The sequence below is a fragment of the Plecotus auritus genome (assembly GCF_963455305.1).
Source record: "Plecotus auritus genome assembly, chromosome: 2".
NCBI classification, from domain to species: Eukaryota; Metazoa; Chordata; class Mammalia; order Chiroptera; family Vespertilionidae; genus Plecotus; species Plecotus auritus.
The window spans coordinates 86,117,218-86,131,926 of NC_137771.1; the positions used below are offsets into that span (position 1 = coordinate 86,117,218).

Genomic DNA, 14,709 nt, shown 5'->3' on the forward strand with positions numbered 1-14,709 from the left:
ATGTAGTGTTTACTATGTGCCAGACACTTTTAAGGTCTTTATAAAAATTAACCCACATAATTCTCTAAAATCATTTGGGGTGTAGACCATCATTACCTGATTTTACAGGTGAAACTGTGGCACAGAGAGGTGAAGAAACTTAAGGTCCCATAGCTAATAAATGGCAGAGCCAGGAGTCAATGTTGGTGCTCTGGCTCTGCGTCTAACCTCAATGCCAAGCTCCACATTCCCTGGGCCCAGTGAGCAGCGTCATCGCTGACATGTGATCCTGCCTCTTGTGTACTGAAGAGGTGCCCATGTCTAACACTATTGCCTGCAGCCCTGCCCCAATAGGCATTCCTGCTTGGTTTTTTGCAAACTGCTCAAAAGAAGCCTGTCAGTGTTGGTGGCAACACCTCCTTTGGTCTGAGAACTTACCAAGCCGCTGGTAGCCACCCAGAGCACTGACTGTCCTCTGTGCCTTTCTTCTCATGCCTGAGGTCAGCCTCCTCCCCACATTGCCACACACAAGCTTTTTATTTTTTTTAATTTTTTTTTTTTTGGTGTTTTGCTCTCTCCATGTGCCCTGCCTCATGCAAGTTGTTACAAGTTATTTTAAAGGCTTGCAAGTACTTATCACGTTTTCCACTCATGATTTGAAGCAGATCATGTGCCATTTTGAGCTGAGTGGTGAAGAGATAACATGACAGACCCCAGGTTCTCCGCCTTTCACTTTTGGGTCCCCCTCCCAGCACCAAGTGGGCACAAAGCAGGCATTCAACGAATATTCATTCATTTATTTAGCAAATGTTTGTTGTCTACTACATGCCAGGCAGGCAGTGAGATACGGGCTGAGAAAATGGCGGGAAATCAGACATGTGCAGGGGGTACCTTGGCAAGGACCCAAGAAGAAAACGGGTACTGGGAAGGGAGTGGAGGCCAGTGTGGCATCTGGTCAGAGTGACTCCTAGCTCTCTAAACCGAGATGCAGACACACATGGACGGCAGCCGCTTCCGGGACCCCTGCCCCGAAGTGGCCACTGAGCACAAGTGTCTACACAGGGGCCGGCCTCGGGAGGAAAGCAGAGCTTGTGGAGATAGATTGGATGGAGGGCAGCTAGGCCAGGAGCGCGCGAACTCAGGGGTGGCGCACCACTGGAGCGGGCTTTTTTATAAGGAGAGAGAACTGTCCAGTTCTCTGCTCCTCTGGAGCCTGGATTCTAATCCCAAGCCAGTTGCTTACCTGTTGTGTAACCTTGTCCAAGTCCCTAAACCCTCCCAAGACTGTTACATCATCGGTTAAATGGTGAGGGGATTAAAAGAGAATGCCTGGAAAGCTTCCCTGCACGGTTCCCCGCACGCAGAGAAAGCTCCTGGAACAGAGGCTGTCATTACCCGCTGCTCACACCACATTGGATCCCCAGGCCTCCTCCGGCAGGAACCTGCGGCGGTCTTTTCGGGGACCCGCGGCGCGTCGGTGCGGGCACGCCCTGTCTTGATAAATTTATTAGCTTGCTTGGGGCGGGGTTTGGAAAGAGGCGAGGAGGGGAAGGAGGTGGTGGAGGGCAAAGAAAGGAAGAAACTAAAGGGCCGGAGGCGAGTAAGGCGGGGCCAGGGAGGAGCTGGACTAGGTTCCTGGGCCCAGCGCTGCGCGCACCCGAAGCCCGCGGCGGCGACGGCAGGGCGGGGGCCGAGCGCAGCGGCCAATGGCGCGCGGCGCAGCGGCGGGGGCGGTGCAGGAACACCCGGCCACTGACAGCCAAACTCCCCAACTCCGCCCTTGTCCCCGCGGGATCCCGGAGCCTAGCCGGCCAGGGCCAGGGACGCCGGAGCCGCACTGCGAGCGAACATGGCAGCAGAATGAGAAGGCTGGCGCCGGGTCGTGGCCTCTGCCGTTGCCACCGCCGCGCTGCAGTTTAAGATCCGCGCCCCACGCCCTCGGAGCCGCGTGCTTACCGGCCTCCTGGTGGCCGCTGAATTATTTCATTCTAGGCGAGGGGTGGGAGAGAAAAGGGACCCCGCAAGCCCAGTCGTTCCGGGCGCTGGCAGCGTGTAGAGGCTTGTGCGTGCGCTACTCGCCGGCTGCGGAAAAGACGCGGGAGAGAGTCAGTCCCGGGCTGCAGCGGCGCGTGTGCGGGGATGAGCCGGCTATGGAGCGGCCTCCGTGGGGCGCACGGAGCCGGCTGGCGCTGCGGCGGAGGTGCCGCCTGAGCCGAGGTTCCACGGCGCTTCGGAGCCTCGGGCGCCTTGGGTGGGTCTCTGCCGCCGCCTCCGGGAAGGACGGGAGCCCCGCGTGGCGGACACTGCTGCAGTCCCTGCACTGAAGCGCCCCGAGACTGCTCTGTCCTGCAGCTGGGTGTGCTCTCGGCACCCGGGCGCCTTGTCTAGGGCACGGCGGCTGGCGCGCCGTGGAGAGCCGGGTGCGGGACTGGCTAGAGGGGTGTGCGTGCGCGTGTTGGACTGGAGAGCCAAGCTAAAGCAGAACCAGGTGGACCTGAGCAGCCATGCTTCCCGGGGTGGGCGTGTTCGGCACCAGCCTCACCGCCCGAGTCATCATCCCTCTGCTGAAAGACGAGGGTTTCGCGGTGAAGGCGCTATGGGGCCGCACACAGGAGGAAGCGGAGGAGCTGGCCAAAGAGATGAGCGTTCCCTTCTATACGAGTCGCATTGACGAGGTGCTGCTGCATCAGGACGTGGACTTAGTGTGCATCAACTTGCCGCCGCCCCTCACCAGGCAGATCGCTGTCAAAACCCTGGGTGAGTGGCCCCTCCCCCACCTCCTCTCCTGCCTCATCTCCTTGCCTTTCCCGCTGCTTTTTCTCCTCGCTCCCTCTCTTCCTCCCAGAAGCTTACAAGGCATCTACGCTGACCCGAGCATCTGAGACCCCACATTCCGTTCGCGGCGCCCTCCGTCCTCATCCCTGGCCCTCCCGCCTCTTTGCTTCCCTCCGCCCTTCTGGCTCCACCTGGACGCGCTTCCCCACGTGTGCGGCGCGGAGGCTGTAGGAGGCGCATGTTCCGCGGATGGGGGATGAGGCGCATCAGCTGTAGAGGACTGTGGATGGCTGCTCTGAGGGAGAGAAAACGAAGCCCCCAGCCGTGTGTGTAGTGCCCGAGTATGTGCGTGCGCGCCTGTGAGAGGCGAGTGCGCGCCACAGAACGCCTGAATAAAGGGCCCCACACACCTTTATGGTTTTCCTGGGGGCGGTAGACCTGACGATTAGCAGCTGTGGCTCTCTGCTAGGGTAGTTTGCTACTTTCCTCTATGAGTTAGTTTAGTGTGAAATTAAACGTCTGACAATTATCTTGTCTTCGCTGAAAGCAAGGATAGCGGGAGTGGTTGGATGTCAGGGGTTGGGGGTATCTCCTGGGACGTCTTATGAACCTGGGAGGTTCATAGGTTATAAAGACTCGTTTGGATAAACCAGAGAGTTTTAACTTTCGAGTGCGGCACCCCAGAATAGTCTACTGCGCAGATTAGGAGTCATAGATCTTCAGTTTTTAGGGCATGGGCGCAGTAGTTCCAGAGGCACTGAGGCTTTGTGTGGGAAAAGGCCCCACGCAGCCGATTTCACGTGGAGGCAAGCAATAATCCCCGTCAGGGCTGGTGTTGACGAGTGGGTTGGGGATGAGCTCACCACCCCTCACCATCCGGTCCCCCCACCCAACCCAGGCAGTCTGAACAATCTCAGAGTACGGTACCAGCATGTCTGCCATCCCCAGAGAAAGAACTGTTTTGTCCATCAGCAGTTCTCACTCAGACTTACTAAGACAATCCCAGGGAGCTTGTCCTCACTCTCCCAGGAAAAGTGTTGGAATTTTATTAGTGAGGAAAGAGACAAAGCACAGGATGTCACATGACAGAAAAATTACAGAGGAAGATTTGGTAGGCACCCAGAAACCAATGGTAATTTATGTAATCTTGGATGGAATGTTTTATTTTTAAAAACAGGTAGGGGTTTCGGGTAGGTGAAACATAAATATATTTTGATTCTATCTTCAGAGACCTATGACCAGAATGTAGAACTCTCCCTAAAACACCATTCTTGTCAGGCCATTCTGCTATTAACTCAGATGGGACGTCTGATATAATAGGCTGCCCAAGGATGTCAGTTTTCAGGTTACTTTTTATTATGCTTCTGACCTTTGTTGCTTGGTTTCTTTGGCCTTGAATTGAGTGTCACTGGATTCTGGCTAATATTTTGTTTCTGTTTTATATAACGTATGTGCTGGGTAGTTAACCTCTGTGCATATCAAATAGATTATAACCATCCTATAATATAAATCTGTTTGGGCAGTTAGTATAAAACAGGTCCATATTGAGCCCCTTGTCTGCTAGAGGGCATATGACTGGTCATATCAGAAAGATCATGTTTGATATCACTTCTCCCTCTAGGGCAGCACAGTCCTGCAGGTCAGACCCATGGAGCAGCCCTAGAGCTTTTCTCTAGGACAGTGGCGATTTGGGGAACAAGGATGTTTCTGTTTTCTGACCATCACTGGTACTTAGGTCATGAAGTGGGGGTACTGGTTTCAAGAGAAGCACAAATTATATATTTCTGGATATTTATTTTCAAAAGTCCCTAAGATTTTTTTTTTCTTGACAAGACTAATGTGAGGAACATCTTCAAAATCAAGTGTAAGAAGCACAGGAAATAGACTTGGTTTAATACTCATGACTTAAGGAATAGGGCTTTGATCATGTCTTCATGTTAAGTCATAGGACTTTTTAAAATTTCTGAGTTTGCAGGTAATTTGAGGTCATCTGTGATCATAGAATTAGGGGGCATCGGATTTAGAGGGGACTGGAGTGTAGTCTCATTCCAGACTTCATCTTCACTGGAAATGCCCTGGAGGTCCTCTCCTTTGAGTTGTGCTTGCGAGTACCAGGCAGGTAGTAGTCTGGGTTTGCTTTGCTGTCACGGTAAGAGGTTTGTCACACGCAACACAGGAAGTGAAAACCCCCGAACAGTTATCCAATGGTCTCTGGCCGTTGGGGGTTTATAGATGCTAGAGTTTGTCTGGAATTGAAACAAGCCAATCTAGACTAGTCCTGGTGAATTGTCTGTTTAGCAAAAGCCTGGGCCCAGCAATGGTGAGAGACCTGTTGTCTATATCCAGAATTGTCAAGGAGAGGGGTTCGTCTAGATATCCTAGAATCTAGAGGGACCTAGATGAATAAAGCTTGGAATCAATTGAATAACAACATTATTTAATTTTTAAAAATTTCCTTGAAATCTTTACCTTAGTGAAGTAGACATTTCTCTGTTGTAGAGACTTTTCTATAATGTATAATTTCTACCATGTCCAGGGCTGCCTCTTGTTAAGTACCTACTATGGGCCAGGCAATGTGGTAGGTCCTGTATATAAAACATTTCATTTCATGATTAAAATAATCCTCTCAGATAGGTATTAGCTCCACTTTACAAATGAAGCAACTAAAATACAGAGACTTAAGTCAAACTGCTCAATTACATGTACCTAGAGATTTGAACCCATCACTCTGCCTCCCCTGGAACTTATTTCTTCCTCTTCTATCCCCAGACTTGCTCCTTTGCCTCAGTTTCTTCTCTCTGTTAACGGTAGCCAGGTGAGATTGTTGGAGTTATCCTCTACTCCTGTTACCTCCCCTCGCCCCCACCATGGAATCAATTCCTAAATCTGGTTGATGCCAACTCCTAATCCCTCTTGTCTCTGTTCCCTCTTCTGCATCATTGCTTCTTCCATAAAAGGAAAGAGGTCCTTAACTGGTTTGTGAATTAGGTTCCAGTTGGCTCCTCCCCACCCGTGCCTCTGTCCACTTTCCACCCTGCTGCCAGAATTATCTTGAAGAACTGTGGACCTGGCCTGGCTGGGTAGCTCAGTTGGCTAGAGCATTGTCTCCATACACCAAGGATGCCAGTTCGACCCCCAGTCAGGGCACATACAAGAATCAACCAATGAATGCATGAATAAGTGGAACAACAAATTGATGTTTTTCTCTCTCTGTCCCTCTCCTTTCCTTTCTCTTTAAAAATCAATAAATAAAAATGAAGAAGAATAAAAAAAAAGAAACTGTGGACCTGATCATGTCACTACTCCACCCTTTCATCACTTCTGGGAAAAGCCCCAACTTTTTGACATAACTGCAAGAACTGCTGGTTTTTCTGGAACCCATGAACTTTAGCTAAACAGACTACTGCTTGTATGGACCCTGTTGGATTATATGTCCATGCCTTTGTCAGACCATGCTCCCGCCTTATGTTGGTGATGGATGCCTGTTCTTTCTTCAAGACTCAGTCCCAGTGTTACCTGCTCTAGAATTCTCCCCCTCAGTCCTGTCCCCTACATAGCCTTCTGTGGTCTCAGCACCATGGGCCCCCATCTTATTCATCTATTTTAATGCATTGTTTAAATTTTAAATTTTATTTAGCTATTTAAAATAGGTTATATATTCACATGGTACAAATTTCAAATGCTATAAAAATACACAGTGAGAAAGAAGTATGTGTCCCTAAGTGCCTGTCCTCAACAGAGGCCATTTTTATGTCTCCTTTTGAAGGTTTTCAAAGAGTGTACTGGCAAATATATGCATGAGAATTTTAAAATCTTTTTTTGGAATTGGTAACATCCTAGTATATATACAGATTATATATACATACATATATACAAATACTAGAGGCCTGGTGCACGAATTTATGCATGGGTGGGGTCCCTCCGCCTGGCCGGTGATCGGGCCAATTGGGCCATCTTGCCCAGTCCCGATCGGGGCGATCAGGGCCGGCCAGCCAGGGAGAGGGACTGCGGGAGGTTGGCTGTGGGAGTGCACTGACCACCAAAGGGAAGCTCCTGCATTGAGCATCTGCCCCCTGGTGGTCAGTGCATGTCATAGCGACTGGTCATAACAGTCACTTAGACTTTTATATATATAGACTAGAGGCCCGGTGCACGAAATTCGTGCACGAGGGGGATGTCCCTCAGCCCAGCCTGCACCCTCTCCAATCTGGTAGGATCCAGCCTAAATGGGCAGTCGGACATCCTTCTCACAATCCAGGACTGCTGGCTCCCAACTGCTCGCCTGCCTGCCTTCCTGATTGCCCCTAACCGCTTCTGCCTGCCAGCCTGATCACCCCCTAACAACTCCCCTGCCAGCCTGATTGATGCCTAACTGCTCCCTTGCCAGCCTGATTGCCCCTACCTGCCCTCCCCTGCAGGCCTGGTCACCCCTAACTGCCCTCCCCTGCAGACCTGTTGCTCCCCACTGCCTTCCCTTGCAGGCCTGGTCCCTCCCAACTGCCCTCCCCTGCTGGCCATCTTGTGGTGGCCATCTTGTGTCCACATGGGGGCAGCCATCTTTGACCACATGGGGGCAGCCATCTTGTGTGTTGGAGTGATGGTCAATTTGCATATTACTCTTTTATTAGATAGCATATATACATCAAAAACTCAGAATGTGAAAGTACCCTTGTTTTCATTTTTGGCTGCATAATATTTTATTGTATGGCTAAATCAACGTTTATTTAACCAGTTCCCTATTACTCAACATTGAGGTTGTTTCTAATCTTCTACTTATACAAACATCGTAATGAACGCACACCAATCCCCTTGTAGGAAAGACATGTGAACTGCTAGTCAAAAAGCATGTGCTCATTGCATTTAACAAAGACAGTGCCAAATGAAGGGGCACCTGAGATGACACAGCTATCTCAGACTTCCTTGTGGGCCTCTCTCCAAGCCCCTTGACTGACAGGTGCCTCACCTTTGTATCCAGAGCTGCCTGGTGTGCAGGGCCCAGCGTCGCTCCCCAGCCAGCCTTTGGGGTCAGTCAAAACATGTCTCTGTTTCTTCCTGCAATGGGCTACTCCACCTAGAGCCAGTGGTCGGCAAACCACGGCTCACGAGCCACATGCGGCTCTTTGGCCCCTTGAGTGTGGCTCTTCCACAAAATACCACGTGTGGGTGCGCACGTACAGTGTGATTGAAGGAGTACCCTAATTAAGTTAATAACGATGTACCTACCTATATAGTTTAAGTTTAAAAAATTTGGCTCTCAAAAGAAATTTCAATCGTTGTACTATTGATATTTGGCTCTGTTGACTAATGAGTTTGCCGACCACTGACCTAGGCTATGCAATGAGCCGTCCAGCTGCCTCCTCACGTTCACTCTTGTTTCTTAATCAGGTTGTTCTCTTTAGAACAGCTATATGGAGGACACTGCGTCATTCCCTGTTCCGAACCTTTCAGGGGCTCCTGTAGCACTTGGAGCAACATTCAAGTTCTTTGTCAGACTCACTTGGTCTGAAATGGCCCTACCTAGTATTTTTTCCCACCTCTTCAGCAACGATACACTCCCCCAGGCTCACTACCCTTCAGGTATTTGGTCTTCTTTTTGTTCCTCAAACTCGCCAACTCCTTTCCCAGCCCTGGGCCTTTACAAACTGGCTCATCCCCATGTCTGGAAGGTTCTTCCTCACTCCTTTGAAGCTTCTCCTTCACACATTCTCACTTTCAAGTTTCAGCTTAAATGTTCTATTGGGAGAGAGGCTCTTCTGGATCCTCCCCTTCCAATAAACAAATCTTTCCACCCCACCTGTCAATTATACCTCTGTCATCCTCTTTACCTTCCTGGTGACACTATCACAGTTTGTGATGATCTCTTTCATTTGTTTGCTTGTTCTCTTATTTGCTATTTGTCTCCCCAGCTAGAATGCAAGTACTGTGTTGTAGAGCCTTTGTCTGCTTTGCTCACCAGGGAGACCTTATCTCCCCAGACAGTGCCAGGCACTGAGTCAGTCACCTCGTAGGCACTCCAGAAATATTTGCTGAATGCTTTTTCATTGAGAGAATGCTTGGGGAAGGCAAAAGGTTATAAACAGGATGTGTCAGTCAGTACATAACATTTTTGTTCTGCATGCAATAGCCCAGTGCCTCTCAAACATTAACATGCAGTCACAGCACCTGGAGATCTTATCCAAAGGTTGAGCAGATTCCAGGTGGGACCTGAGATTCAGAATTTCTCTCCAGCTCACAGATGATGTGGAGGCTGCAGCAGCCAGACAGAGATGTGATGGCTCTCTGCCCCTGGAAAAAGAAGTTCTCTACTGTGAGTAATTAACCTGGCAGGGGAACCGTGTTAAAATGCCTCTTGTCTTTGTGTGTAATGTGATCACATCTGTTTTCATGGTCTCTGCCCTGATATTTGGAGACAGTAATGCAGAGGCTCTTGGGGAAGCCTCTCCGTGGGATGGAAGGCTCCTTTGGGAGGGAGAATAAGGCTTAGGGTTTCACGGAGCTTTGATATGGCCGCACATTGATCTTGCCCCAACTTGTTTGGCATCGTTAGCTGAGGACCTGGAGCGGTACACCCTTTCCTGTCCTACTTCACAGTGGCAGCAATTGCTCAAGATTGAGGAGGGCCTCTGGAACAGGGGTGAGAGAGCAGGAGGAAACCGGGTTGAGTCAGGGCCCTGCTGGTCATGGTTGCCACACTAGCAGAGATATGGCTGCAGTGAGATAATGAAACGGCGCATTTGGACTTGAGAGTAACCCTTCTCAAATCCCAGCAAACCCTGCATTTCTAGTTCTTCCTTGAAGTCTCTTCTTGAGCTCTTTCTCTCTTAAGACTGTGTGGGCAAGGCGATTTCAGCCCCTGAGCACTGAGGGAAATGATTTTGGTCTGCTGATTTGTTGTAGAGTTGAAGAAGCCCCAAGGCATTATGTAAATGAAAGAAACAACTCTATTTACTGTTAGGAAAAGTCAAGCTTCACCAACCTCATCACATCTAATTGAAATTAGGTGCAGTTGAATGATAATTTTTGTTGATGATGCCTGGCTTTGAAAATGTACAGTTGTGCAGAAGTTTAAACTGGAGTGAGATGAAGCCACATGAAGAAGTTGGACATTTTGATACCTGAAACTGGATGAACCAAAAAAAAAGTGGAAGTAAATAGCATGTGTTAACCATTTGTACGCCATAAGTGTCTATAGACGCAAGCGGTGGACCTTTTTTATTTTTTTTAGGAGGGAATTTATTTTTATTTTTTTTATTGTTTAAAATATTACATATAGTAGTACATATATCTCCTTTTTTCCCCCCATTGACCTTCCCCCAGCCTCCCCTAACCCCTGTCGCATATCCTCATCCCACCCCCCCAGTGTCTTGTGTACATTGGTGTGCTTATATGCATGCATACAAGTCCTTTGGTTGATCTCTTTCCCCTCCTCCCCAGCACTCCCCAGCACTCCCCAGCCTTCCTGCTGTAATTTGACAGTCTGTTCGGTGCTTTACTGCCTCTGCATCTATCCTTTTGTTCATCAGGTTATAATGTTCTTTATTTTCCATAAATGAGTGAGATCATGTGGTATTTTTCTTTCATTGCCTGGCTTATTTCACTTAACATAATGCTCTCCAGATCCATCCATGCTGTTGAGAATGGTAAGAATTCCTTCTTTTTTATAGCAGCGTAGTATTCCATTGCGTAGATGTACCACAGTTTTCTAATCCACTCATCTGCTGATGGGCACTTAGGCTGTTTCCAAATCTCAGCTATGGTGAATTGTGCTGCTATGAACATAGGGGTGCATATATCCTTTCTGATTGGTGTTTCTAGTTTCTTGGGATATATTCCTAGAAGTGGGATTACTGGGTCAAATGGGAGCTCCATTTTTAGTTTTTTGAGGAAACTCCATACTGTTCTCCACAGTGGCTGCACCAGTCTGCATTCCCACCAGCAGTGCACCAGGGTTCCTTTTTCTCCGCATCCTCGCCAGCACTTGTTGTTTGTTGATGATAGCCATCCTTTTTTAATTAAATTCAAAATTTAATTAAATTAACTGGTTAAGGGTTACACACAGGTAATTAGTTATATATTTTGATGCAGGACAATTGTGGCCTGGCAAAGAGCATCATTTTATAAGGTGTTGTGAATCATAAGACTAACCAATGATAGGAAAGGTTGGCAGGTGACAACTGTGTGACATTGGGAGAGGTAAACATCCTTCCTGAGCCTGTTTTCTTATCAACATAATGGAGTTAAAGACCCTATATTATAGGTTGGTGTGACAATTAAAATGGGTGAGGGTATGTAGAGACCAGCCATGCCCCTTTAGTTATCTGTGTAAGTTCAATAGACATTAGTTTTACTTCTCCCCAATGTGATCAATGCTTTAGCCTAATTTTCAGAAGAGATGAGTCCCTCCTGATAGATTCAGAAAATACAGTTATAAGTTCTCTTATTTTTAAAAGGGAATGTGCATAAGCTAAGTGTCAGAGGTTGTCTTAGCTCAGAATCCAGTACTTGCTTCACAGATATGTGGTCTAGAAAGTACTGAGGGGTTACCAGGAACTCACCATGCTCCTATGAAGATGACGGGGCCATCTTCTGGAACTCAGGGGCAGGGATGTAGCTGGGCCTCAGTAGGTACGTGGAAACCATGAACTCTGGGAATGTGACTGTTCTGTGTTCTACTCGTCTTCATGTGTCAGCTTCATCATTATCCCTCTTTAGACGAGCCTCCTCTGCTTCAAGGGTCCACATGGTGGATAGAACACTGTCGACACAAAGCTCCCAAAGACAAACTCCCATTCAACCACCTGAAAAGTGCCACCCTGTCCCTGCCCCCCGTCCCTGTTGTCCCTGTGTGTCCGCCTGATGCCTGTTTCTGGCTGAGTCTTTTTGGAGGTTATCTCATAATGTGTGGGGTTTATCACAAAATGCTACGGGAACCACTCTAATGTAGGGCAGAGGGATTAAGAGCGGTCATTCCCAGCTGGGTCACACTCCACAAAGGTGCTGATTATAGGAACACAGACATAGGTGAAGATTTTGCAAATGTAGACATTTCTTGATTTTGTAGGTTCTTTATCCACTTTATGAAATACACATTTGGTATTTTGTTGCTTTTATAATGACCACAGTAAAACAGTGAAATGATGCAATCTTTTTGTCATAGCTTTTATTAGTAAATTTAGGATGTATATATTTTTAAAGTATGTGATGGGGAAGTAGAGAAACATGATTGACTCCATGGAGTTTTGTGGTTACCTATTGGTTTTACAAGCCTTTACCGAGCACCTACTGCATGGCATGTGCCAACAGGGGACCGAGATGAGGCATAGACCCTTTGTGCTCAAGTATCAGCATAAGGCCTGGAAGGAGTCAGGAATTAGGAAAAAGGCTCCCTGGAGGAAGAAGGATTTCAGCCTTCAGATTGCCTTTGCACTGGAAGCTACAGCATCAGTTCTTTCCTAGGTCTCCAGCCTGCTGTTCTTCCCTGCAAATTTTGGACTTGTCAGTTTCCATAATTGCATGAACCAATTCCTTAAAAATTAACTTCTCTGTCTCTCTCTCTTCATATATATACACACACATCCTATTGGTTCTGCTTCTCTGGAGATCTCTGACGAATACAAATTTTGGTTGGACCAAGGCCACCTGGCTATACAAGCTGGGCGATGAGATAGCTGGCAGGTGTGTCGCACAAGTGTAAGGCTGGAAAGACTTGTTGGTGGAGAAACTGTTTCAGTGAGTTCAGCTGGTGGTTGTGGGCATTCACTCCTAGGAGAGCATCTCTGAGCATTGTCCTCTACACAGGAAGACCTTGAAGGCAGAAGTTCTTTCTGGTTTAGACTCAAGCCAAAAGAATGCTGGGAAAAAGGCTTTCACATCCTCACTGCTGAGAGCCATAGTGACCCTTCACCCTGAGCAGTTCTACACCTGTCAGCAGGGCTTTGGGGAGCTGGCCACTCAAGTTTGGGCAAGTCTGGAATGCCTTAGGGTTTAGACTTTCTTTGAGACTTGTTAATGGCCTGTAGAGCATTAAAAATGCAGAAAAAAATAACTTTACATTAAAATGATATGGATGATATGTTTTTTAAGTTTCCAATTTCCAAATGTAATAGACCTTATGGTATTGAGATGATCTGTTACCATAATATCCAGAAACTGAAGCTACAGAATTTTGAAGTTCCAAATTGTTTGTTTGCAACTTTAATAGTGCTTTTAAAAAATAGCTTTATTGGGATATACTTTATATATATAAAATTTACCAAGTGATTTAGTGACTTTTTAGTAAATCTATATAGTTGTGCAGCTATCTATACAAAAAGTTTTAGAATACTTCCAATGTCCCAAAAAGTTTCCTCATGCCTGTTGGCAGCCAATCCCCATTCTTACCTCTAGCCCCTCTAGGCAACTACAGATCTGTTTTCTGTCTCTGCCTTTCTTAGAAATTTTATATAAATGAAATAATATTTAGTCTTTTGTGTCTGGCATCTTTCACTTAGCATGTTTTTGATGTTCATCTATGTTGTTTCATGTATCATAAGCTTATTCCTTTTTTATCACTGAGTAATATTCCAAGATTCCATTGTATGGATATACCATATTTTATTTACCCATTCACCATTTGATGGATGTTTGTATTGTTTTCAGTTTTTTTGCTATTATGAATAATGCTGCTGTAAACATTTGCATACAAGTCTTTTTGTAGACCCATCTTTTAATTTTTCTTGTGTAGTTATCTAGGACTAACATTGCTGGATTGTAAGGTATGTATATATTTAACTGTTTAAGAAACTGCCAAACTGTTTTCCAAAGCAGCTGCCTATTTTACAGTCTAACCACCTATGTAGGAGAATTCTCATTTCTCTACATCATTACCAACACTTGGTACTGTCAATCTTTTTTATTATAGCCATTCTAATGAGTGTGTAGTGGTATCTCATTCTGATTTTGATTTGCATTTCCCTAACAATGATGTTGAGCACCTTTCCAGGTGCTTATTAGCCAGTCATGTATGTTTGGTGAAATGTCTATTCAAATCTCTTGACCATTTTAAAATTGGATGGTTTATCTTCTTCTTATTGGGCTGTATGCATTGGTTTTGTGATTTTTGTTAAGTTGTTAAGCCAGGGGTAGAATTTTTTGGTTTTAAAATGCTTCCCTTTATTTTTGATGTTGGGACCAGATACAGTAGAAATAATCCCCCAAGCCAAATGAAATTAGCTTTGCCAGATATTCATTGAAATGGTTCATTATTTAGAAGAGCAAGGCAGCCATGTGAGCGGATGCTCATGATGGGCCCCAGCGTTGCCTGGGGCCCTGACAATGCACGGAAGATTTTTTTGAGAGAAATTTCCAATTTGAAGATTACCGGACATGCTCCAGGATCTTTCAGTCACTTATTTTGCACAGTGTCTGGACAGTGTTTCTCTTTCCCCCCACTTATTTTTATTTAATAAAAGCCTTTGAATGTTTGTAGCACTGTCTTAGCTGTGGTGGGAAATACCCCACAGAGTAAAATATGATTTTTGTCCTTCGGGGAAGATAAGCCTGCAGAAACACAACGATGCAATGAAATATATGATTAACTACCGAATGAATCGTTATACTGCAATCCAGGAAGTGTTTGCTTAAGACAATTGAGTAACCCCAAAATATCAGTATTGGATTAAGGGTCAACCACCTGGGTAACTTCCAGTACCAACCAACAAAGGGTACTAAAACAAAGGAAAAAAATAGAGAAAGGGTTTGAACAGAATTCCCCTTATAGGCATGATCTGTGTGTGAACGGGGGCCTCGCAGCAGAGCAAAGGCTTCATCTAATAGGTGGTGAGTTGTTGCTAAGCTACTTTCCAGAAGGGCAGGAGTCACTGCTGAGCTTTTGTTTTGCAAGTGTGTGGGACCTGTGAGGAGAGACAGCATGGGTGCCTGAGGAGGTGGCCCTGCAGAGAATGGTGCTGCCTGGAC

At 46.7% G+C, this 14,709-nt stretch overlaps 1 protein-coding gene across 1 annotated transcript in view; it reads left to right on the plus strand.

The window, feature by feature from the left end:
* Positions 1 to 1,761: 1,761 nt before the first annotated feature.
* The window catches only part of GFOD1 (Gfo/Idh/MocA-like oxidoreductase domain containing 1), a 111,842-nt gene continuing 98,894 nt past the window's right edge, over positions 1,762 to 14,709 (plus strand). Inside the window, exon 1 of the mRNA XM_080658153.1 lies at positions 1,762 to 2,736. Within this exon, the coding sequence (XP_080514279.1) occupies positions 2,484 to 2,736 (253 nt within the window). The 5' untranslated portion in view covers positions 1,762 to 2,483. The remainder of the gene's footprint in view (positions 2,737 to 14,709) is intronic.